This window comes from Cibotium barometz, chromosome 13, assembly GCF_041138505.1.
Source record: "Cibotium barometz isolate CiBa-2024 chromosome 13, ASM4113850v1, whole genome shotgun sequence".
NCBI classification, from domain to species: domain Eukaryota; kingdom Viridiplantae; phylum Streptophyta; class Polypodiopsida; order Cyatheales; family Cibotiaceae; genus Cibotium; species Cibotium barometz.
Genome location: NC_141058.1, coordinates 52,062,841 through 52,089,895, shown reverse-complemented (window position 1 = coordinate 52,089,895; position 27,055 = coordinate 52,062,841). Strand labels below are relative to the sequence as shown.

Below are 27,055 nucleotides of genomic sequence, written 5' to 3'. Positions count from 1 at the left end.
GTAGAGCTCAAGATACCCCACATGAGGAGACGACATGCACAGTATGCATCACAGGAGCAGTAGAGGATGAGGCCCATTATATGCTCAGTTGTCCAGCTTAGTATGAGATACGGGGGAGATTCCAGTGCCTCGTCCGAGAGGGATTCGGACCACTCACACGGGTGATACAAGCCCCGGCTCCGACAAGACACCTCACAAAGAGCCATCACAGATTTCTTTGTGGTACATACATCCACATCGGAATCCACTTCCCACAACAATTCCTCTACTACGACAACAGAGCCCACCACCCGTACCCACGCTCCAGCTTCACGCCCAAGAGGAGTCCTCAGTGAGAGAGCTCGATCCATTCCACGAGCCAGACGTCCCCAACCCAGAGCATCAAGACCCTCCACCACACAGAGATGGATTCGTGAGGTTCTCCACCGACATGTCACGCTCCCATCACAGAGGCCTGACATTCACTCCACCATCAGATCAGTTCTGGCCGAGGCGGGTATCGTCATTAGCTGATCACAGCATATCTCACTCTACACAGGATCATCTGCTGATGACATGTGCTGTCAGATGTTTTCATTTTACTTTTTCTTTCAGTTTTCCATGGCTGAGTATATCCATGGTACCATTGTATTACTTTTGGTCTCATGGGCCCTTGGGGTCTTCCGTAGACATTAATATATCCCTCCCTCCCTCCCTCTCTGGGAATTTCATTTCCATATAAGAGAGGTGAGAATTTGAGGAGCCAATCTGGGATTGATGAAAGGGGTGATACGAGAAGTGGAGAAATGGCTGCTGCTATTTCAGAATTCTCCAATGGAAACGTAGATTAATGCCTTCCTCCTCACAAGGTTTGATTGGGTCTAGTGATTGCATGGGTGTCCTTTGTGCTCCATTCGAGATTCGGTACAGCTGTTTCTCTGCCTTCCTAAAGATGGTTGTATCTAAACTACGTAGTCAAAAACAGAAGATCCCACCGCAACAAAGATAAAGTGCAAACCTTGTACGTCTATACTTTCCATGGTTAGTTAACACCTCGGAAGGAGGAGCATTCAAGATCCTAGATCTCCCATGAATTGTATGATTATGCATGTGTAACCAACTCCTCTTGTGACAATCCAACATTGTCACACTAAGTTGATCACTGTAGATTCTATAGGCCAGCAGGAATGCATCCGATGTGAAAAGACAGCCAGTATGCGACTCCAACACCAACTTGTGAGCAAAAAAGAATAGCTGTATCTCTGCATACTGATCCATCCTCAAGGGAAGGTAATGTTATGCTATCATGGCTAATAAGATTTGATCCACTACAAGCTAAAGCACCCATGCACTACTCCATGAACTGCTTTGCTTTTCAAAATAGGGGCAAAACACATCCCAAGTATGTGATGCCCCCATCCATTGGAGAAATGGGGAGCTCACCTGAAACTCCAGTCAATAGATCTAATTTACTGATATTTATCATTCCACCAGCAGCTTAAGTCTGCTAAACTGCATTCCCCTTCCAAGCACATTCTTCAATGCAAGCTCAAGCATAACGGATGCAAGACCTAGAGAATGGTATGGGAAGGCTCTCCTTGAAATCCCCCCACAGCCTATAAGGTTTCAGCGTTCAAAATTTACACGAGTTCGAGCATCCCTGTCCAGGTCAATCATGAAAGAGTGTCGTGATATTTTCATGAAAGGCAGGTGTAGACTGTAGTCCACAGGGGTAACCTTATAATCACTTGAAAATTTTATCAACTAGCCTATCTATAAACAATCAGTCGATACCTTCAGCTGGCAAACCCTACTTTGGCTCCCCCAATCCCCATTCTCTGAAGTTTGAACCTCTGCAACCTGTATCAGCAAAGATCATCCCTGCCCACATCAGATCAAACAAAATGCATGCATCCAATGACATAGTGGAACATAAAATTGAGTCCCTTACAGAGTCTTTTTGTAGAAGTGACCGCACAACAAAACGGACAATATCATCTTCTTGGGTTTCAAATATAGAGATAGCTGTTTCAGCAATGCACGAGAGAGACTGCAATACTGCTGGCAAATGTGGGTTATCTTCTTGTAATTGTTCTATAAGTCGCTGAAAGAATCAGATCACAGATGGCCATAGGGCACCCATAAATAAATCAAATTTGTGGGTTTGAGTAAATGCAATTCAAACCTACAGATTGGAAGCTCATTTAAAGGAGGGTAGCTAACTACTTCAGCACTCACTCCATATAAAACTGATAGTGCTTTGAAACCTTCATCAGCATTCACAGCTGCTAATGCAGAAACCGAGTACTTTGCTTGCTTTCGGGTCCCTTCCAAACAAAGCTTCTGAAGTGTAAGCTCAATTGAACTGTTAAACAAATACCCAAGAGTAAGTGCAAATAATAAGATGCCAGTTTTTTGTAGTATGCACAGTTCATGCAGCAAAGTATTGGTTCTTGAGCTCTTGGTGCCAAAGAAGACAAAACTTGACACAGACTGATTACCTGCCAATTCCTTCAATTTGGCCACGAACGTAGTTTCCAGCTCTAGCTAGAATATCTGCTACCCTTTCCTTGATGGTGGTGTCACCTTCGAGTAACAACCCCAGTAGGTCTTCCTTTACATCTTGAATCAGAAAGGGAAAAAAACTGGAAAATTCCTGTAAAAGCGGGAATATCAGCCATTAAAAAAACACCACCCATGCAACTTCCAGGTTGCTACTACCAAAACAATGAGGGTACTTTAAACACATCAAAGAAGCGCCCCAACTACTTACTGCAAGTAATGACAAGCCAGCAGCCGCTGTATCCTTGCTAGAATCTTGATTTCGAGCTACTTCTTCCAGAACTGACTTAGCATGTTCTTTACCAAAAATCATAAAAGAACACCTCAATGCCAGCACTTTCATAAACTCATGCTGTGGATGATGTTCACCAATTCGCTTCAATAAGTCCTCCTGTCAGGCCACCGGCAGCAAACAAAGCAACTCTCAGTTGAGCAAGAAAAAACAAATAAAAGGAGATTAAAATCTCAGGTGCCATATGAACGCTCCTTGCACCCAAAAGAAAGCCTGACACTATTCAGCAAGAAAGCCTGACACTATTCATCAGGACAACAAAGTAAGGTTCTTGAGTTCAATTGCATCTCACTTTTATTGATTCGGACTCACTAAAACTGGTATGTGGATCCAGCAATTGAGACAGAGCCTTGAATATTTTCTTATCCTTCATGTTGTGAAGCTTCTGAAAATGTTCTTCAACTTTTCCATCATCCACAAATAACAAGGACATTGCCTTGAACAGTTGCTGAATCTGAGGATCCTCATGGCCTGATCCCTACACCAAGTCACACAAAAAAATAAGTAGTACCATGACCACAAAACATCATTGCTTGAGAATTTCCAACCTTAAGATCAATCCTAGCCAAAAAAAAAAACGAAAAAGAAAAATAAACTGACCTTCTCTATCTGCCGTAAAGAGAGATATTTGGAGACGTCTTCTTGCAGCCTATGACATAAGGAAAAGAGTCATGTTTACAAAAGAGAAAACATGGTGCTCAAAGCATGTGAAGGTCCAAAAGAGACCTTTTCTTTTGTGAGAGAACTTTTGCCAAAGCCTTCTTGTCAATGTCTTCAAAGACTGAATACATTGTGATCCAATGTTTTGTCCTCTCATAAACAGAAACTTGACGCAGGAACAGCTTTTCAGCAAGCAGAATTTCAAGCGCTGATGGCCTGGAAGAAACCAAAAGATGTTTGAAAAGATGCCCTTCCTTTACTGCTTTCAGTTTACGAAAGGAGCTTAAGCAGTTAACCACTGAAGCCAAAGATAAAACTTAATGATTCAATTGTTAAGGAAGAAAAACAACATACATTATCTGCAAAGTTCAGTGAGAGCAGAAATGGCAACTTAGAAACTACAGTACTGTTTATCTTTAACAAATAAGCATATGATCCAAAAGCCGCAGGGTCCTCTAATTGGAGATTAAGCATACTAGCAAGCAAGATCAGAATTTGTTGTCAAAACTATCATGCTCGGTCACTATTTCTGTGCCACTCATGGTATCACCACAAGACATCCATGAGGAAGAAAGAAAGAGAAAGATATCTTAAGCGTCTACTAAAGACCCAATTGGCCTATAAGACCAAAGTGATAGAATAGTGTCCATGGCATATCTCATCATGGAACAGAAAACAAAATAGAACAAATCAAAACTATCTCACTAGAGTGATACAAAAATGTCCATGGAGATCTCATCATGGAATACAAGGAACATGAAACATGAGGGAGCATCAGCCCCCAATAGATTGCATATATACCTAGATGAATCCAAGAACATGCCCAAATTCACCTTTTAGGAACGTGCATGTTATATACTCATGGTAGTCAATCCACAAGACTATATAACTATCTACTCCATTATGCATGGTATGGACTAGATACTACGACATCCCCACTAACGTCATCAATGCCCAATAGTGGGTGTAGAACTCTGTATCAAGATATGCTCTCACACACACACTCCACACACACACACACACACACACACACACACACATAAGAGCATATATTCACACACAGCCATTCGTACTGAGTTTCTGTCAAACCTCCGGAGATGCACGGCAAGCTCAGCCATAATGAAGCCTAGCACTAAGGGAAGTAGCAAATAGAAAGAATTAGTACAACAATAAATAGCTGATAGGGCAAATGCACCGCTAAAGATAGAAAGAATTAGCACAATATCACCTGGCCGCAACTCGGACGAAAACTTCACAATGTGAAATCTGCATGTCCCCAATAGATTGCATACCACTCTTCAATGGGGATAATCCGTATGGCTGAGAGGTCTCCCTCAGCTACGTCCAGCTCTCAGAAGGGATCACACACGATCACTAGTGACATCTTGTGTACGTGGGGCCAGAGGATTATGCATTTGTGTAGGCTCACATGGACTTGGTGGGTCGTGCTTTTGCTCACGTTGGGACTCGGACCACGATAGTCCGCGGCTATGACCAAAAAAATGTGTAGATGAGATCCGGGAGGCGTCTCACTCACTTTGTCTCTAGGAGTGCTACCTCAACATGACCTATCTAACCACGAAGCTCCAATAAAAACATGCCTGAACATATCCAATCCTCTTAGCGCATGAACCATAAGAGGGGGCATGATCTGTCTCGCAGGAGAGAATGAAATCTCATAGTAGGGGCGGGCATCTAAACAAATAGTGCTCCTCATCCTCTACCTCATCAATAGTGGATACTCTACATATACGTGCATCTCGTGGGGCATTGCGTCCCAAGGCTAACCAAGGTTAAGATCTTCAGGTCAGGTTAAACATAGCCTAGGAGTTGGGCATCTTAAGTGGGGGTTCGTAGCTTTTATGAGACATGCACTATATTTGGCTCCTAGTATATAGGAGGCCTATATAAGTGACTTTATAGGTCAGTTAGAGGGAGAGCTCCTTAGACCTAGACTCGAGGCCTTGAGACTACTCTGTACTTACATCCGAGGGGTGTGTACTAGTGGTATGGGACGCCAAGGTCTTTGAACGTGGAGCCATGTCTTGGATGCTACTACCCCCCTGTGCTCGCGGTGAAGCTTAAACGGCTCTATCGTTGGGCGGTGGGCTAGATGTCAGCGTCTATGCGTGTTTCCTTTGTGTTTATGCTTAATCGCATGCCTCTCTATTAGCTGGGGGGGCTTCACATTGGTATAAGAACCAGACCTATTGGAATTAAGATGGAACACTCTGAAAGGAGAGGAGAAAATCGATCACGTGGATCTTCTTGGTTCTAATTTGTGTGTTTCTTTTTGTCTTCCAAGGCTCCGTGGTATGAACACAGGGAGTTAAAGACAGAGCAAAGTAAGAGGTGAGCAACAAGACGCTATGGTTAGGTATGCTTGGACAGTTTTTGAAATCATTGCATCACTGCACTCCTTAATTCCCTGCACATTTGTTAAATTTCTGCACCTCTCTACTTCAAGGCAGATCATGGAGCTATGGCCGGTAAACTTATGGACAGTTATGACAACCCTACCTGTTACTCAAGAGCTCATAGGTGGTGATGATGTGCAATCTGCAGAGGTACCGCCCAGCATTCAAGTACATATGACTACACAAGTACCATCTCAGTATTTGGGACAGACAATTCGTATGGCGAGTTCTAGTATGCATCCTAATCTTTATTCTCAAATATCTCAGCCATATTTGTTGGTATCCACAGGATTAAAGATCATGCTATGGTGGGCGGAAGATATCCATGATGTCAGTGTAGAAGCAGATCTTGTGCAAAGAGAGATTGGGATGGAGATTCAAGCGATGGAGATGGTGCTCAACGAGAGAGAAGAAGAAGAAGAAGATATATATTAACATCTTGCAAAAGACCCAAGGGTCTATGAGACAAAAGGTGTACAATGTGTCCATGGAATCTAATCATCGGGGGGGGAAAAAAAAAAGAAAACATAACAAAAAAAATTAACACTAATTTCTGGGTAAATGTAGATATGTATGGATCATCATTGTCATCCCATGGAGGATCACCATCCTCATCATCGTGGGTACAAAGTGGGTGTACACGATATGGGGGGGTGAGTGTGGAGGGGAAGCCATTCATCGATGTGTGGTAAGTGTCCATAAAGGATGTCCAGCATTGGCGAGGGGGTGAGGAGAGCCCCTCGATGATCAGCAGGGCCAAGGACAAGTCGAACAAGGTAGCTGTTTATGACTTGACCAGCCAGCGGCCTAAGGTCAGGGCTAGGGACACGTGTGCTAACCAAAGATTAGGTACTAGGGTCAAGGCTATGGACACGTGTACTAACCCAAGACTAGGTGTATGGTTAATCCATGATTAGGGTTAAGGCTTAGCCAAGCGCGTGGGGACTTGGAGGGTTCACACATGGGCTAAGGATGCTAGCAAGAAGAGGTCTTGATTGGTTGTGGGCTTGTAAATAATAGCCACGTGCTAATGATAATAACTTGATGCTATTTATGGCTAAAATCTTACAAATAAAGCACGAAAGCTTTATAAATAAAAGCAACCCACTTAAAGCAAGATTATTACCATATAAGAGACCTAGGGTCACTTATTAGACACGAGATCAAGGAGCCACACGGAAGCTTGGGGCTACTACATAGCATGCAAGATCTCATGGCCATAGAGCTGTCAACGGGTGGCTACAGCTTGGTGGTATGGAACGCAAGGTTGGGGTCATCGGTGACTAGCAAGCTCGCAACAATCTGACCTTAGGCTCCGGGGTGGTTCGAGGTATTGAACCTACGGTTGGGTGGTGAGTTGCTAGCCACAATCTATCGTCGTTACATGACGTGTTCAACGTTCAGGTCTATGGAAACCTCGCTAGGAGTGTAAGCTTGCAAGTGGGGATGCTAAGTGGATGGATGAGACATACTTCCAAGCGTGTCCACAGCTCCTAGAAGCATACTTGGAAGCTTTTCAACACTTAGAATGACCGCCAGCTACAAGCTAAATGAAAGGGAGCTTATCCAATACATTTTGTGCATTGCATGGCATACATGCATGCTTCAAACTGTTTTCGCGTCCGTGAACTGTTTTATTGCCCACAAGATTTGTACACATAGTTTACGGACAGGGGACGCCCTCCCGTCGATTGTGCGCGTGAATCTGTCTTCTAACCTTGCTTGTGGGTTGTAGACACGTGGTAGGTGTGATTCTAAACTCTTTGTTTATGCTTGTTATAGTTGTTGCACACTTTTTTGTTTTGCAAGTCCACACTTCATCAAAGTAGTACGGCCGGACAAGTTATTGGGAAGTTTGCGTATCAACAATCCATTAAACTGTGAGCGGACAGGTTATGAGTTTGTTTGGGCACCTATTGGATGGCAGCCGACCAGGCTCTCACAAAAGACACCTTTTTCATGAAAAGGGTGGGCATGCTCTCAAGGGAGAGGTGTGGCCTCACAGATTAAGCTATCATGAGCATCTCAACAACAATTTAAGGACAGTAGATACTCATGTTCACTCTCTATGATTAGAATGTAACCTCAATTGCTGTTCGATCCCATAAAAATATGTAACAAATTAATATTTCAGAATCTTTAATGTGGAAGACTACATAATAAAAAACAATTACCTGAACTCCTTTACATCTTTATCATAGCAGCATCGAAGAAGTTTTCCCGGTATCCATTCTAACTGCTTGTCAATGGAGGCAAAGCCATCGTAGCATTTTGTAACGTAAGCCCTATAAACTTCAGCAAGCCTTTGGAATGCTTCCTTTCTGACAAGAACCTGTGCAATCCTTAAACCATCAAAAAAGAGCATTTGCCTTCATGAAAGTTTGAGAATGGATACACATCAAGTGATTGTGAGCATAAGGATGGACCTTCTTGTCACGCAGACGCTCTGCAACATGTTTTAGAAGTGAGACTGGAATCCATTTAAAATTGTGCTTGGCCACCTCACATATGGCAACCACAGTACGTAAACGTATGGCCTCCTCACTGTCCAGAATCCGATCATCTAATCCCGCTGTTTTGGAAATATTATTTATGATCAATAGCCAGGGGTGTCAATATTCCACAAACCTTCTCTTAAAAAAATACAGCTCACCTAAAATCTCAGTCGTTTCACACCCAGAAGGATTTCCTTTCAGGCAGTCCTTCGCACAATCTATCATTGCAAGCCGAACCTCTGCTGCTTTGTCAGTGAACCTCTTCAAAAACTCCAGAAATAGCTGCCGATACTCCTTTGCTACATGTTGGCCAGGAAGTGCAAAGAGCCTCCCAAGCAATTTTACAGCCTTCAATCGTACATTCACCTGATCATTCTGCTCAAAAAAACATTTAGCACCTTGACTACATAGTTGCTGTCAAAAAAACTTTGTATATGTTTGTTCTCACGCATGTAAAAATGCCTAAGGAATTGACCAGACTAGTAAATGCTGATCACCCTTTGCACAAATGGATCTGTACAAGCATGAAAGCAACATACACAAGACAACTAGCTACACACACACTTGTACAAGTATGTACCATGCAGGTATAAAAATTCATATGCACATTGCACACATGCTGCAGTTAAAAGCCATTGTAAAGGTGTCATGACTCATATGGCAAGTTGAACAAAAATTCAGTTATTACCACAAGCTCCTGGGTAAGATTGGGAATGACTGCGAGTAGCATTTGTGGTGCACATTGATAGATTTCATGTATGATATCATGATAGTCTGCATGCAGATCAATCTCAGCTGCCCTGCCCTCCAGCATTACAGAAGTCAACAACCGTTGTACATAAGGTTCCAGTTTTTCTGCACATTGTTGGACTACACCAACGGCGAGTTTGTGTGCAGCAGACGACACCCCCTGTAAGTAACAACTAATCAAATGTCTTCAACGAAGCCATTGAAAAATCACAATTAAACTAGGTTATGGCAAAACATTTTCAAAAGTTACGACAACATTGTGTGAATTTCAGTTCCCAACTGATGTTAGACTTATGGCATGTAGTTTATCTCCATCGCCCTTTCAGGCAAGAACAGTTGTGGAAAAAGCTAGACCCCCTTCTCATGGATGTAACCAACAACAGTTCAACCATAACCAGCCCTTACACCGAACCCATTCTTGAGTTTAAATTAGTTACTCACGAGCATAGTTGCATTCCGTACCCATACTCATCTGATGTGTACCTTCAGTACTTTCCGTACCACTCCATATGTACCGTTCCCCGTACGGATAAGGTCTTTGTACCAAATGTGAGGTTTAATGTACAACACTTATTAGGCCCATTTTTTAATTATTTTAGTCAGTGGTCATTGCTCAATAGTTAATAGATTAGTTTTCATTTCAATATTGCCATCGTCTTCCATTATATTTTTGGATGGATGCTAGATATTCCTTATATATATATATATATATATATATATATATATATATATATATATATATATATAAACGTGAATGTACTTAAAGTACATATCTTGATGCGTACCTTATGTACTCATACCGTACACGTACCATACCGCACCGTACCTAAAGTACTCAACCACTATGCTCACGAGGTCAAGACACCCTTGCATGAAGAAACTTATATGAAAAAAGAATGGCCAGATCTATGATATTCATACAAAGCCTTGTGTGGAAAGTTGTAATGTGCAAATACAGCAATTATTATTTTCTGCTACTTGAAAAGGGAATGCAGATCATGTCATACCTTGTAGAAAAAGTCAAAAATTTACAAATCATCAAAATCAAAAGAGAAAGTGACAAATAAACCCCATAGCTGTTGAATAAAGGGAGCCAGTCCTTTACTTTTTCTTAGGTTGGTTGACAAAATTGAACAAGTTATAAAAAAAGAAGCTCCTATTTTTGGGTGGCTCAAAGAAGCCTAAATAATCAAGGGCAATATAGGAATCTTTTGGAGGTACCTCCAATTGGACAAAAAGGCATTTTGCCTACAGAATTTGTTGCTTTGAGAGTTTCTTGTGATAGGGTCTCTATTCAAAGCTCTCATAATCAATGCAGTCCTCACCATATGAACGATTACTTATGGCTTTCCCTACAGCTCGACCATCCTCTCTTAAATGGCATCCCTTGTTGTATATAGGCACAAGCACAAGGTTAAAATAGCTTAAAATACCCTGGTGGGATGAACCGAACTGTGATGTTATTAATGATGTGTTGCTCTTTATCCTTTTAGTTTGTGGATTCATCATCGCGTGTGCAAATCCATGTCAAGGAATTTTATTGTCGCATGCACCCATGCACTAAGGTGCGCTATGTGACCAATGGCTCATCATCCCTGCTACATTTGTATATCAGTAGAACCTTTTAGGAATTTATTTGTCACATGCCGTGACCCCATTGTGAGCCCTAATGTCAAGCACGAGCTACGTAGGTCACATCTGAAGCCTTAGGTGTCCATTTGTGTCACTTCACCCACTTGGAGAACAGATCATGTAGGTCATCGTAGTCTATAACAAGAATTAGGTATCATAGGCATTAAGACTTAGCCTTAGGGCCAGCCTTGTTGGTGGGTATTTTGGAGTCTCTATGTGTGTAACCATCATGTACGTGTACCCCTATTTGTGTACCCGCTTGTGTCTATGTGTGAACAGCCCCTAAGAGGGCTAAGTGTGTTGGTGTGTGTGAACCAACCCTTAGATGTGGATAAGTGTGCCATGTGTCACTTGTCTAGTGTGTGTGATTCCCTTGAGTCAAAATATAAGGCTTACAGACTATAAAAGCATGTACTTGGTGTAAGCGTCAACACAACAACCATCAATCTATCACTGAGTCGTGCTTGCTTTCTCCATTTGAGTTTGTTACTCTCTAACTCTCTTAAACTATGCAACCATTGCCATGGCTTGAAGGTTCATCATCTCTCTACTTGAAGCTTTATCTCTCTTCTACACACACCACCATGCATATCTTCATGCCTCCATAGCTAAAGCTCTCGATACTTCAATTGGTATCACAGCCATAGTTTAGGGTTTAAAGTCTGTGAGATGGCAGCTCATCTTCACTTTATCTGTGCATTGCCTGCCTAAGCACATCTACTGTCACCTGTCAGTCCAGCACATCGCCGTCATCAACAGCCGCCACCTACAAGCTTCAGCTGACTGCCCGCTACTAACACCCCTTCTGTAGTAAGGGTCAGCCAACATTTGCCTGCGCCTTCTCCAGCCACCGCACTCTCACTGCCTCTCCTCGCCGACGAAGACATGCAACAGCCGTTGCCAACAGCCTGCTATCCGACACTTCTCACTTGTGCTATGGCTTCAACCGTGCCGTCTTTGTTGGCTTGTCGTCTACTGTTCCGACCAGTTGCAAGTTGTCAGCACTTCCTGTCCCGACCAACTACAAAATCGTTGATTGCTTGCCCGACCTCTTGCTGTACCTACCCAACTTAATCGTCACCGTCTATAGGTCTGCAATCTGACTCTGGTCATTTCGTAACGCTTTGAACTTACAGGTGATATAGTACAGAGGACAATTTTTGGACTTTTGTGAATCACATGCTTTAGTGCAAAATTCAAGGTGCACGACTCGGTAATATTTGGGACTTTTCCAGAATTTATGCTTAATTGCACAATTGGAGCTACAAGGTACTCATAATTTGGGGCTTTTGTGATTTATGTGCAATTGGCACAAAATTGAGCCCATTGGTTCACAAAAATCTCGGGCTTTTCATTCTGCAGGCCTTGTTTGTGGATATTTGTGCAGTGAATGTGCAGGGATTTGCATTGCAAGTGTCGTCAAGACACTCCAAACACTTATTGCAGCCTTGTATTTGGAGCAAAAAGTTTTCTCAAGAACTTGTGATGGGTTACACCAGTGGCAGTAAAGGGTATTGTCTCTATAATCCTTCCACACAAAGGATTTTGGACAACAGAGACATGTTTGCCGAAAATTCAGACCAGCCATTGGCTGAATTTTATGGACAGCCACCTAAAGGCCCACATAACATGTTAGAAGGACTACTCCCATTAGAAATTGATGGCACAACACATCAGCCATCAACTTTGCCAAATGGACAGCATCTAGGTGCTCAAAATCACCCCATAAATGAGCTCATTACACCTCAAAATGTAGAGGAAACAGTGGAGGAAGAGCAGACAACAACAGAAGAGGCTAGAGTTGTCACCAGCCTGGACATTTTCCAGTATGAAAGGGGTCTGGTGGACTCTAGGATGCCTAAATATTTGGAAAGTACAAGCTTTGGGAATGGGGGATTATCCTAGAATACAAAGGACCACACTCCTAAAATTTAGGAGAGTTGCTATTTTTGGCCCGACTCCGATGGAAATTCTGTTCGCGTCATTACATCTGGAATTGAGCAGATACCAAGAGTTGGCAAAGTGCCTATGACAGAATGTCTACCAGTTGGGATATTTTTAGAGATAAAGTTTATGGAAGGACCCATCTCTTAGATTGGGACATGTGGCAAGAAAGTGGACCAAAGTGAGACAAGTGGCCTGACACTTGTTAGAAAGTGGATCAAAGTGAGACAAGTGGCCTCACACTTGTCACTTCAGCTATTATGTGGCTCTCCACTTGTCATTGTAGCCTTCTCTTGCCATTTTAGCTCATGGGAGGCCCAAATCTATAAATTGGAGCCCTCTCTCTTCATTAATAGAGGCTCTCTTGCTACACACTAGCCTCTACCCACCGTTACAGGCTGCCCTAATGATGGCTACTCTCTTTCTCTCTCTCTTGAAGGCTGCCCATGAAGAATACTGGCTGTTGGGGGACTGTTTTGGAGGCTTCCATCGCGAAGAAATACTGAAGGCAAGGGTATTTAATCATTTATTATGATTTCTAGCCATTGTACTTGTTGTACCAGCCTTAGCACCTGTTGTACCAGCCATTGTACTGGCTATACCAATCCTTGTACTTATTGTACTTGCTGTACCTATTGTACCAACCACCGTATCGACTATACTAGCCATTGTACCTATTGTACCAACCACTGTACCGGTTGTACCAACTTCTATACTTGCTGTACCTGCTGTACTAGTCAATGTACATGCTATGCCAGTATTTGTACTTGTTGTACCTACTGTACCAACCACCATACCAGCTGTACCAGCCACTATACCAACTGTACCAGCCATTGTACCTGCTATACCGGCTGAATGGAGAGTTGTACTTGCTATACCAGCTCTATTGCATGAAGACCCGTGGTTTTTGGGGAAGAATCAATACCCACACGGAGGTATATGGATTATGTCATTGGCTCGGCATTTCTACAGCCTATGTTCCGGCTCAGTTGCCTTGTGTTGGGCTGTGTTATGGCATTTGTATATGGATAATCCGACATCTCCCGTGGGGAGAGTAAGGCCCTCAAAGCTTGTACATGATATTATTCTCCTTGGGTAATAAAATACTCCAAGAGGGGGGGGGGGGGGGGGGGGGGGGGGGGGGGGGGTCGGCCCATTCCGGCCTCAATGCGGTGTCACACATGCAAGCTCCATTTTCAGCATTTGTGGATGTTTTGTCCATCTTTTATGTTTTATGCAAAGTGATGATGGATATGTGTTAAGGCTGTGGCCATGTTTAAATGTTTTAATATGCGTTGATGGTATCAACAAGTGTGTCAAGGCCCTAGTCTCCCGTGCACCCGCGAGTTACAAGAGTTGTGCCTTGTTGGCTGCTCCGTATCTTACACGTGAGCAAGCTTTCAGCTCCACTTGGTAGCAAGACACGGACTGGTTCGCGTAATGCAAGAGAACATGCAAATGTTGCTTGCATGAGTACACTTTGTGATTCAGATGAGCCAGATTCATTTTAAGAGGCTCATAAGGATAAGCATCGGATGCAAGCCATGCAAAATGAGATGGATTCTCTCCACGAAAACAACACATGGGACTTGGTAGACTTGCCTCCTGGCAAGAAGTCGATTGGCACAAAGTGGGTGTATAAGTTGAAAAGAAAGTCTGACGGTACCATTGAGGACAGGTACAAGGCCACGCTTGTGGCTAAAGGGTATGCCCAAAAAAAGGGCATTGATTATGACGAGACTTTCGCACCTACTTCTCATATGGCCACGGTTAGATGTGTTGCATTGGCTACCCACCATGGATGGAAAATGCATCAGTTGGACATTAAATCAGCTTTTCTCAATGGGGATTTGCAAGAAGTGGTTTATGTAAATCAGCCCATTGATTTTGAGATGCCTAATCAAGAAAACAAAGTATGCAAGCTTCGAAGAGCACTTTATGGTCTCAAACAAGCTCCCCGAGCTTGGTATGAGAAAATACATACTTATTTGACCAGCCAAGGATTTCGGAATAGTCCAAACCCTCTATGTAAAAGAGGATCATGGCACTTTGATCATGCTCATTCTATATGTGGATGACATGTTGGTAACTAGGAATGATGAAGAATAGATTTCAACCTTCAAAGCTAATTGAAAACCTCATTTGGGATGAGAGATTTTGGGATGTTGCATTACTATTTGTGCATGCAATTTGTGAAGACAGATGTTGGGATATATGTACGGCAATCAAACTACATTCAAAAGCTGTTGCATAAGTTTGGGTTTCAAGATTGTAAGCCCATCTTTACTCCAATGGAACCAAGGCTCAAATTGAGCATGTATGATGTTGGAGAGCCTTTTGATATGAGTGTTTATTAGCCAGGCAATAGGCTGCCTCATATACTTATGCAACACACGCCTGGATATTAGTTTTGGTGTTTCCCAATGTAGCAAATTTATGCACAGCCTAGGTACAAAGCATTGGCAAGCAATGAAGCGGATCTTCCACCATCTTCAAGGCACCCTGGATTTTGCTTCGGTATATCCCAGGGGAGGGAACTTGCAATTACATGCTTGCAGCGATTCAAACTGGGCTTGTGAATATAACACACGGCAATCCACCAATGGGAATTATTTCTTTTTGGGAAATTCATGCAAATCATGGTTAAGCAACAAGCAACCCACTGTTGCCACATCTACTTGTGAGGCTAAATACACAACAACCTTTACAACCACAGTAGATTGTGTATGGGTGAGGAGATTGATGGTTGATCTTCGTGAGTGTCAACAGACACCAACTACCAATTCACTGACAGTCAGAGTGCTATAGCCGTGGCACGAAACCCAGTGTTTCATATATATGTTCACAAAGGCATTGCCTCGAGAGAAGTTTGAAGCTTTGGGCTTACTCTCCTACAGAGAGTGATATGCTATCGACCTTGTACAGTTTCACTTTGCCACTAAAAGAGGGAAGCGGGGCGACGGCCGGGCCGCGCGCGCAGGGGGAGGGAGGAGAGAGATTTTATTGGCATATATTACATGGTTCTAGTGCCACATGTGAACAGGGCATACCTGGGGACACTTTTTCCCTTTGGGTATTCCCCCCTAGCACACATGGTGTGAAAGGACACCTTTTTTATTATTGTTGTACTTTGATATTATATGTGGGTTGACTTCTCAACTCCACACTCATTCCAATGCAATCCACGCCTTTGCATCTCCATCCATCACCATTTGTGTATTGTGTACTTCTGTGGTGTAGTTGCAGCTCACCTGGCCCACATGCCATAGGTCACTTGTCTAGTATGTGTGTGTGCTTCCCTTGAGTCAAAAGATAAGGCTTACAGCCTATAAAAGCATGTACTTGGTGTAAGCTTCAACAAAACAATCAATCAATCTATCATTGAGTCGTGCAATCACATTCTCTTTCTTTCTCATAGGCCGACTTTGGCCTCTCGTAGACGTTAATATATCTTTCTTTCTTTCTTTTTTACTCTCTTCACATGTGCAACCATTGCCATGGCTTAAAGGTTCATCATCCCTCTACTTGAAGCTTTCTCTCTCTTCTAAGCACATTACCATGGATATCTTCAAGCCTCCATAGCTGCAGCTCTGGTTCCTTCAAGCCTTAGGTGGACTCCGACATGGGTTGCCCAACAGCCACAAAGGGCCAGCCATGGGCCTTAGGCTCGGACGGCCAGCCCTTAGGCTAGTCGGCCAACAGCATAGGAGAGGCCAGTCCGCCAACAGTACATGTCCACGGCCACACATGTGAAGGCGCCTGCATAAATACCATTTTTAGCTTGTTGTGGGCATTTATACCCCATTCACTAAATCATTGCTTTCTTGCTAATTCAGTAGTGAAACACATTCAAGTTATCATGTGTGCTTGTGTCGCATTACTTGTGCTTACATCTCTTGAGAGAGCACCTACAATCAAGCAGTTAATTTCAGCATTCAGCCATCAGTCTTGCATCCCATCAGCAGATCTAGGTGTGCATATTGTCTCCGAAAGTGGCTTCTAAGTTGTCTACATACCGTGTGATGGTGCAACTGACATTTGGTCTTCTTTGTCCTTGTATTTGGCATTCCGCAATCAAACGTCGTCAATAAGTTCTTGGTAAAGTCTGCATTGTAAAGAAGTTCTCCAAAGTAATAATAGCAAATACCCTTGCTTACGGGAGGGGGCCTTTAAGTGGGTAGTGAGACCCAATCTGGTGTCGACGCTCCATCCTCCCTCTCTACACCTTTAACTCCTTGCTCAAGAGTCAAAGTGGATTGCCTAAACTCACTCAAAAATACAGGCCATGGTGTGTTACATGATTATACCGGCTGCATGTTACATTGATATCAAAGCTTCTTGTTGTGGCCCAGCTTGATGACATGAAGTGCGAGCATCCCGTGGATGGTCTATCTACGGTCGGGAAAAGTAACCCAGCCATCCACCATGTCAAGAGAAGAAAGCTTCAAAGAAGAGACCAGCGAAAAGAAAGCTTCAAAGAAAACATGGTAACAAGCTAGGGTTAGCAGTGCGCAAGTGTGCAAGCTATGGAGGGTCGAAGTACACCATGGCTATTGTGTAGAAGTCGACAGGAAGAGTAGAGAGAGGAGAGAGAACACAATGCTAGGACAATCGCACTACTCGAATGATGATTTGATTAGCTTAGTTTCAATGAAGTACATGTACCAAAGGTTCTCTTCTTGACATCATTGCTTATGCCATCACACACAAATATCTAGATATTATTGTGACCTCTCTAAGAGGTGGTTCACACACACATACACAAGTGGATACACACTTGACAAGAACATGGATACACACACACGACAAGACACGTACAAACACGAGGTGGACATGCACACACGAGACTCCGAAATACCCAGCAAACCCCCCTTCGCAACAAAGTTGGAAGTGTGATGAGGAACTTTCACTTGGCAAGAATACACATGCTCCAACTTTGGTCCGAACTTGTAGTTGCAGGCTAAGAGGCTCGTATAACTTGGCTCAGATGCTGGTAAGCTTGGCTTAGAGGCTGCTGGCTTATCTTGCTTGGCTCAGAGGTTCATGTAGCTTGTCCACAACTCCGACTCACAGGCCAAGGTACCACTCGGAGTTAGTTGTCCATGTCCTACATTGGTTTCAATCACAATATCCCCCCTTTTCTTTGATAAGGGATTTTTAGCGGAGTGTTATTGAAGGTAACTGACTCAAAGCACACAAAGAAGAAAACACACACAACATTTATTACAAATCTTTTTCGGGGGACGACCCGGGTAGACGACCAACGACCCACACACACATCTAAAAACTAAAAAATGATTTCAAGGAAGAATCCTGTAACCATATCCGGCCCGAGAGACGGGTCTTTTGCCACACTTTTGCATAACCATCAATCAACTTAAAACACTTAAACATATACCACATAATATTGAAAATAACTCGTGTGCACAAGACACCACACTAGGACCGGAATGGCCAGCCCCCCTTCAACGGGATTCTCTATTCCTCCGGAGAAGATGTACAACAAAGGATGTGGATGCACCAACACCGTAATTTTCCAAGTACATAAGATAAATAATTGTGTCCATGCACACTGCTTTCCACAAAAAGCAACTTTCCGCTTCATGTCCAAGCTCTATTGGCACCTCTAGGCTCACTCCATGGTCACCCTTGGTCTTCTCATAAACCCTACTAGCTGCCCATGCTGTTTACATGTTGAAAACAGTCCTACAAAAAGCAAAAACAGCCTTTAGTTGTCTTCCACGTGTCTGTGGAATCTTTCCCCTTTGCGTACATGCACTGTATGCAATTAGGATTTTCTGTCCACACAACCCAAGGGCTAAAATGAGTCCCAAAACATAAAATACAGCCCTCAACAAGCTTCCAAGCACTACCATCTTTCCATACATGTGTCTAGGCATCTCTGTGGCAACCCTTCCAACCTTAGGATGCTGTAAAAGCAAGTCGACCAGCCTCAAAGAGAGAGAAGAACAAGTTGACCAGCCTTGAGTATGCGTATATGCAAAAAATCAGCCACGAAATCAACATATCTTGAAATCAACAGTTCTCGTGACATAATTGCTCCGAAATCAAAAATCAGACCCAAAACTGACACTTCTCACGACAGAAGTGCTCTAAATACACCACAGAGCAGTCTACAAGCTTTGAAACACAGCTGGCATCAAGAACCAAGCCCAGAAAATAGTAGAGAAGAAGTTGCCCAACTCTACAGCTTCAAAATCAGCCACCGAATCCCCCCTCAATCGCGCTGATAGAGCGTCTGTGGCAACGTTTTCATAATGTGGTAGCTTGGATCCCAAGTGCAAAAAGATTGAATGAAATATTTGTCGATGAATCCTTCGATACTGTTGTAGGAGCCTTTGTCGTTCATAAAGCCCATGAGAATCTTAGAAAGACCCATGACATTTCCATGAAAGCCCATGTTGATGACAAAGTAGAAGCATTTGATGTCACCGATGCACATGTGTGCATCACTCGAGATGCTAAAGATACTTGTGATGAAGCGAAATTGTCTATTTGAATACCCATCATAGTGTGAATGCTCATTTTCTAACAAAGCATGCGAATGCACTCTTGTATAGGTCACTTTACACCACCCTTCTTTAGGCCTTAGTCTTATCTTCGACTGCTTCTACATGTCAGCTCCACCGCCTTGGTTTCACTTTGCACAGAAGGTGTCGAGGACTACAATGTGGTTGTCGAGACGGGGTGCTACTAGAGAACCAAGAGTGTCATGTGCACAGAGTGTATCTACTGTGTGCAACACGCACACAAGGCTTGGGGTAGCTTGGAGCTAGGCAGGCAAATTGGCGAGCTAGGCTAGGGATGGACTGACGGCGGGCGGGCGCCCAAGTGGAGACACTCTGTTGGGCAGGTGACCAAAGGTGGACGCCTGGTGACCGGGCAAGAGCCTATAAAAGGATGGCCAAGGTCAGTCAATTGGTCAGTGTGACTTGGTTGAACACAATGCTAATCAATACACTTAAATACACTAAGATTTGAAGGACACTTGCTCATATACAAGAAGTAAATTGCTGAATTAACAAGAGACACACAATGAGCCGAAACGGCCGACCCCTCCCTTGAGTAAATTGTATTACTATTGGAGAAATTCAATACATAGCTTCACGCGCATCCATTGCCAAATCCTCCATGCCAATGCATATGAAATTCAGCATTTAGAAAACAATGGTATGTCGATGTAGATCACCAAGGAGCTGCCTTGATGCCCGGCCCGACTTTAGTGCCCATATTCTCTACCATTGGCTCTATGTTCTACCAAGCAAGGTAGCAACATCTTCAAGAGCACATAGGACAAGAGAAATACTACACAGGGCGGCTAAACAAGGAGTCCTGCCCTTCTACTGAATAAGTAATGACAACACATTGTCCAATTAGCTTACCAGTCTTCATAGAAGTTGTTGCAAGCGGAAGCCTTCGCGTTGGAAGCTTTAGAAGTGTTGATATCTTCGATTTGCCGCAATCCTTCGCGACAAAAGTCTTCAAGAGGATGAAGGGAACCCTGGGAAAGCTTCCCCTATGGTTCAACTTGAGAAAGGAAGACTGAAATTAGGATTTTCAGCAAAAAGACTAGAAATTACAGCAAAAATGAGAGCTGTTTTGCTGAATTTCAATCATTGGGAGTGAGTAGGAGAGTGATTAGCACTTGGAAACACTCTTGGAAGCTTGGAAAACACCCTAGCAAGTTGGGTATGGCTATGGAGAGCTTGGAAATGGAGAGAAATGGTGGAAAAACAGAGTTTTCAGCCTCCAAAAATCCTCATGAAGAGGAAACACGAATTTTCTCTTAATAAGTAAGTGAATTGGGATCCAATCAGGTGAGGGAACATGGGGAGATGCCCATTTATGAGTAAAAAGGGAGGATCAAGTCCTGGATATTGAGTCTTGTCCGCCTCGGGACTTCAGTGAGTGTGAACTTGGAAGCGGTCATAATTTATAAGTGACTTTTGGGCGCCCAAACTTTAATGAAGTGGGAACGCACTCACTTATAAATATTGGCCAAGTCCTAAGGGCTATTTGAGCCTAGATTGGGTAATACTTACCACCTGTTCACATGCCACACAACCATGTCAGCAGACAGTTTCACACGCACGGTTCACGGGCGGACGTCCCCTAGCCCGGAACTACACATAGGTCATGCAGGCATGAAAACAACATGCAATTTCATTTGCAGGCAAGCACATAAAGATGCTATGCAATGCAGCATTGGCATGAGCAATTTCCGTTCATGAAACCATATAAGATCAGGCGTTTCCAGGCAAGTATATGCGATACCAGACCCAGTGGAAAGCCAATCCTCCAGGCGTTTCCAGGCATGTACACAAAGGCACAAGTCCCAGTGGAAAGCCAAGTCCTCCAGATATTCCGGGCAGGATAACGTCAAGTCCCAACGGAACATCATATGCAACTATACAGCATGACACGTGTCAATCACATGCATAGGCACATTCCATAAGCCATGGACACCAATCCAATATGTACATAGTGTGAAAGCAAGAGTGAACCATTCGGGTGGCCAAATGGTGACATTTCCCACCGCTTCTAAACAGTTGTCCGCAACTGAAACGCATCCAAATATGTCTGAAGCACATGCGGGCAATCTATGAAGAACTCTTCATCTACCCATTTAGCATCAATGGAAAGATAGTTCTTAAACTTCACAAGGTAACGCCTTACAACTTTGCCTGCAGAGCAAGCTTGCGTTCCTTGTGATACACAATCTGCTTTGGTTGCAAGATCTCCTCAAGCTCATCCACTTCTGGTGGATCCTCAATGACCATTTCACTGGGCTCCGGCCCTACATACTTGCGAAGGAGACTCACATGAAAAGCATTGTGTATGTGCCAATGAGTAAGTAATGCCAATCTGAAAGCCACTTCATTGATCTTCTCGATCACTCGAAAAGGCCCATAGTACCTGGTTGCAAGCTTAGGATATGCACCCTCTTTGCCATGCCTCTTTGCAAGTCTTGCTTTCTCAAATTTCAGCAATACCCAATCATTCTCTTTAACATCCCATTGCCTTCTATGCTTGTCGGCAGCCTTTTTATGCTTGTCTTGTGACCTTACGATGGCTGTCCGCACCTGAGCAAAAGCAATATCCAAGTCTCTTACATACTCATCAGCTATAAATATCTCATCCTTTGTGTGAAGGATGGGTGGCAAAACCACCTTACCATAAACAATCTCAAACGGGGCCTTTCCCGTAGATGCATGCATTGTGTTGTTGTATGCAAATTCCACAAGCGGTAAGTACTTCTCCCAAGAAGACTTCTGATCCGCCACACAACATTTCAAGAGATCCAACACGGTTGAATTTGCAACCTCACTTTGCCCATCCGTTTGAAGGTGATAAGCTGATGAGAAGTCCAATTTGGTACCTATATTATCAAATAAGGCCCGCCAAAAGAGACTTGTAGTTCTCGGATCTCTATCCCCCACAATGGACTTTGGCATTCCATGATGTTTGAACACTTGTGCAAGATATATTTTAACCATATGCTCAGCTTTGATGATCTTTTTGACCGGCAAGAAATGAGCTTGCTTGCTAAACCTGTCCACAATTGTCCAAATTGCATCATTACCCTGTTGGGTACGTGGCAAGTCCATAATGAAATCCATTGTAATACTTTCCCATGGCTGCGTGGGAATAGGCAATGACTGAAACAAACCTGGTGACTTTTGCCTATCAAATTTGACCTTTTGACAGGTGATACATGCACGTACATGTGCCTCTATGTCCTTCCGCATACCTGGCCAAAAGAAATACCACTCAATCATGTGCGTAGTAGGCATTATGCCTCTATGACCAGCATATGGAGGAGCATGGCACTCATCCAAAACCTTTTGCCTCATGTCAGACACCACACATAGGCAATTATCTTTCATGAGATAACCCTCTTTGATCACATATGAGACATGTGCATGACTAGCCATCAAATCAGCCCAAATAGTGACAAAATCAGCATCCGTATGATACAAATCACGCATGGTAGACAAGCCCCCATGAGAGGCAACCGAGATAGCTGCTACATACGGCTTTCGTGACAATGCATCGGCCACTACATTCTTCTTTCCCGGGGTGTGCAAGACCTGAAAATGAAACATAGAGAGGAAATTGGCCATCCTCATATGCTTCTCTGACAACTTAGTTTGAGTAAGAAAATACCTCAAACTCTGGTGATCTGTCTTCACAGTGAAATCAGCCCCAAGAAGGTAATGTTTCCATATAGTAAGTGCATGAATTACAGCCAAGAGCTCTTTCTCATAAATGCCAAGAGATAGCTCTGCATCATGCAATCTACGACTCTTATAAGCCACGGCATGTCCCTCTTGATTAAGGATAGCCCCTATGCAATTTCCAGATGCATCACATTCCACACAAAAAGGAGGCTTTTGCAAATCCGGAACGATCAACACTGGACCATGAGTAGTTGCATCTTTCAATTTGAGGAATGCACCTCTCTCTACATTAGTCCATTTGAACATGGCCTTCTTCTTTGTCAAATCATGCAAAGGAGAAGCAATTCATGCAAAGTGTCGAATGAACCTGCGGTAGTAAGAGCATAATCCAAGAAAACTACGGATCTCATGCACCGAACTCAATTCGGGCCAATTCCGAATTGCATCAATCTTTGCTGGATCCATCCGCACTCCATCTTTGGACACAATATGCCCAAGATAATGTATCTCTGACAAGAAGAACTCACTCTTCTTTGCATTTATGAAGAGTTTATGCTTATGGAGCTCTTCAAAAACAATAGTCAAATGAGCTTTATGCTCTTCTTCGGTCTTCGAGAAGACTGGGATGTCATCAAAGAAGACACCTGTAAATTTCCTGTACCCACGGAATATGCGATCCATCATTCTATTGAATGTAGCCGGGGCATTTGTAAGACCAAAAGGCATAACAAGATACTCATAAAGCCCAAATGCTGTCCTGAAAGCAATTTTGTGTACATCCTGAGGCACTACACGCACTTGATGATATCCACTCTTGAGATCAATTCGGCTAAAGCATGCCGATCCATCCAACTTGTCAAGGATGTCGCCTATGCGTGGAATCGGAAACCGATTCTTGATGGTAAGCTTATTCAAAGCTCTATAATCCACACACATACGAAAGAATCCATCCTTCTTTTGAACCAAGAGGACGGGTGAACAATAGCTTAGCTGAACCAAACTCTTCTCAAGAAGCTCATTTACTTGCTTCATGATCTCCTCTTTTTGGGATGCACTTACACGATAGGCTGGCCTATTAGGTGGTGAGCTACCCGGCACAAGATCAATGCGATGATCTTCCGGTCACAGTGGTACCTCATTTAGTAACTCATCAGCAAAACAATCATTGTGCTCTTGCAAAAATTTCAGCCTATCATTACAAAGAGTGTTTACATGTACATCATTTTCCTCAACAGGATCTCGTACAAAAATCAAGTACGCAAAAATACTTTTTTCATTACTTTCTTAATTTGTACATGAGATACAAGGGAAATGGTATCACCCTCTTCACCAGCATCAATTACATGTTCTCGGCCTTTATGCATGAAAGTAATCCTATTAGTCTTGTAAGCCTTGCACGGATCAATATGTGTATGCCAAGGCTTTCCAAGCAATACATCACAGCCATTGAAAGGCGCCACAAGAAAATCCTCATGATCCACATAGCCTTGAATGTGTATGCGCAACTTGCCAAAAATAGGCATGACCTGCACTTCTCTACCAACAAAGGCAGCCCCTGCTTCAATTTAGGGACCCATGTCCTCCACTTCAGTACCCAAAGCAGCTGCCATCTGAGTGGATATGAAATTCTCCGTTGCACAATCATCAAACATAAACAAAGCGGGCTGATTCTTGAGTTGTCCCCAAGCTTTGCATACAACCCTATCTTTGCTATCATGTGAAGTGTTGCCCTGCACATCCGGAACCATATGCACATTAGGCTTCGGTACATTAGCATTTTCAGCTTTGTTCTTCTTATTTAGGCATGCTCTTGCCATGTGCTCAGTGCTGCCACAAGTAAAGCATTTGCCTTCACGCATATATTGCTCCTTCTTCTCAGCACTATGACCAAAGTTTGCCGGCTTATAAGGGCGCTTTTTAGCAAACTTATTTTCAGCTTTTGGACCTGATTTGGCTTGGTTTTGGACCCTTTTAGGTGGCTGTCCATCATTTTGCAGGTTTTGGACAGCCCTCTTTTTGCCTTGAAATGAGGGTTTAGCCTTATTGGATCGACTCAATTTGAGTTCCAATTGCTCGGTGGCGGTGGCGGCTGCGATTAATTGGTGTAAGGTATGACCAGGATACATTTGTAATCCCGCTTTGTACACGGGTTGCAATCCCGATTGAAACCTTCTCTTCCTTTCCGCCTCGGTGACATGCATAAATGGAGACACCTCCATGAGCACTTTCCAAAACTTTTGCTTTACCCAATCCCACTTCATTGTTATCTCATTCAATGCATTGGGAGGCAAGAATTGAGCATAGAACCTCTCCTTGAACTCTTCCCATGATCTAGCAGGATTCAGAGAGAGCTTCTCCGTGAGCGACCAATGGGCAGCAGTGCCTTTCATGAACATGCTTACATGCCGGATCATGGATTTCTGAGTGAAATCCTCATCACTGAAAGCAATATCAAACTGGGCAATAAAAGCAAGTGCCTTTGATGCATCATATTTCCCATGATATGTGTCAAACTTCACAAATTTGTCTCCGGCTTTGAAGTCACGAGAGTTTGATGCATGTGTGTGCATCTCAACATGTCTTCCCCCATGTTTGTCCATTGGAACAGCCCCTGTGACTGGCATCATTTTTGGACCAAAAGGTGATGCATGAGGCATAGATACATGTGCCCTGTAAGCATGAGGCATGGCTGGCCCCTCAACATGCATTGATACATTTTCAGCCATAACTTCTCCCTCACGAGCACACTCGAAGGCATGAGTGGCATGAGAGATACGCGGAATACCTGTACCAACAGAAAATTGCAGCCCATGTTGCATGTGTTGTGCATGTACATTTTCAGCCGGCAATGGTATTTGACATACATTTTGACCACTGCCATAAACATTGTATCCTTCACCGGCTACATGAGGTATTCCTGCATGGCGTGAAGTCACTAATTGTTCCTCTCCCATAGCATGGAGATTTATCCTCTTAGACATAAGTTCTTGTTCGGACACCAGTGGGGATTCCAAGACATGTGGGATGGTTGCCTTTTCTGCATAGGCATCCTCGGTACGAGCCAAGTATGCACGTGCTGCATCCCTCGGTTGCATGTGCAACTCTTGAGCAATCATTGCCATTGCATGATCCATATAAGATTCAGCTTTCTTAGCCTTCAAACGATCATGTACCAATGGATCCTCGCGGCGATAGAGATTCAATTCTTCTTGTTGCGCATGGAGAAGAGCCTGCATACGAGTAACTTCAGCCCTCAAGACTATGGACTCTTCTTCTTGCATCTTCTCTTTGCCACGGGACGACTGTCCCACATATTCATGTTCCCTATTGTGCACCACATGAGTTTGCTCATCCTGTAAAGCATTGGAGGCATGCATTTCATTGTCCCTACCTCTTGTATTAGCATCTCCAACATTCATCGTGTGGCTGTCCATAATGTTCTAAGTGTAGAGATAGCTAGTGTTCACGATGATCGTCTCTCACGATAGAAGTGAAAGAGAACCGTATGCTCTGATACCAATGTGACTTGGTTGAACACAATGCTAATCAATACACTTAAATACACTAAGATTTGAAGGACACTTGCTCATATACAAGAAGTAAATTGCTGAATTGACAAGAGACACACAATGAGCCGGAACGGCTGACCCCTCCCTTGAGTAAATTGTATTACTATTGGAGAAATTCAATACATAGCTTCGCGGGCATCCATTGCCAAATCCTCCATGCCAATGCATATGAAATTCAACATTTAGAAAACAATGGTATGTCGATGTAGATCACCAAGGAGCTGCCTTGATGCCCGGCCCGACTTCAGTGCCCATATTCTCTACCATTGGCTCTATGTTCTACCAAGCAAGGTAGCAACATCTTCAAGAGCACTTAGGACAAGAGAAATACTACACAGGGCGGCTAAACAAGGAGTCCTACCCTTCTACTGAATAAGTAATGACAACACATTGTCCAATTAGCTTACCAGTCTTCATAGAAGTTGTTGCAAGCGGAAGCCTTCGCGTTGGAAGCTTTAGAAGTGTTGATATCTTCGATTTGCCGCAATCCTTCGCGACAAAAGTCTTCAAGAGGATGAAGGGAACCCTGGGAAAGCTTCCCCTATGGTTCAAC

At 43.4% G+C, this 27,055-nt stretch overlaps 1 protein-coding gene across 5 annotated transcripts in view; it reads right to left on the bottom strand.

The window, feature by feature from the left end:
* The window catches only part of LOC147632814 (sister chromatid cohesion protein PDS5 homolog A-like), a 179,460-nt gene that overhangs the window by 64,960 nt on the left and 87,445 nt on the right, over positions 1 to 27,055 (bottom strand). For all 5 annotated transcript variants that reach the window (XR_015267237.1, XM_086807698.1, XM_086807695.1 and 2 more), the window contains exons 6-17: positions 9,094 to 9,315; positions 8,564 to 8,780; positions 8,337 to 8,482; positions 8,085 to 8,242; positions 3,560 to 3,709; positions 3,434 to 3,482; positions 3,126 to 3,311; positions 2,753 to 2,932; positions 2,481 to 2,635; positions 2,218 to 2,344; positions 1,931 to 2,083; positions 1,774 to 1,839 (exon numbers count right to left, since the gene is read on the bottom strand). Coding sequence is in view for 4 of the 5 variants with exons in the window: in XM_086807698.1 (XP_086663824.1) it covers positions 1,774 to 1,839; positions 1,931 to 2,083; positions 2,218 to 2,344; positions 2,481 to 2,635; positions 2,753 to 2,932; positions 3,126 to 3,311; positions 3,434 to 3,482; positions 3,560 to 3,709; positions 8,085 to 8,242; positions 8,337 to 8,482; positions 8,564 to 8,780; positions 9,094 to 9,315 (1,809 nt within the window). In the remaining variant the exon portion in view is untranslated. The remainder of the gene's footprint in view (positions 1 to 1,773; positions 1,840 to 1,930; positions 2,084 to 2,217; positions 2,345 to 2,480; positions 2,636 to 2,752; positions 2,933 to 3,125; positions 3,312 to 3,433; positions 3,483 to 3,559; positions 3,710 to 8,084; positions 8,243 to 8,336; positions 8,483 to 8,563; positions 8,781 to 9,093; positions 9,316 to 27,055) is intronic.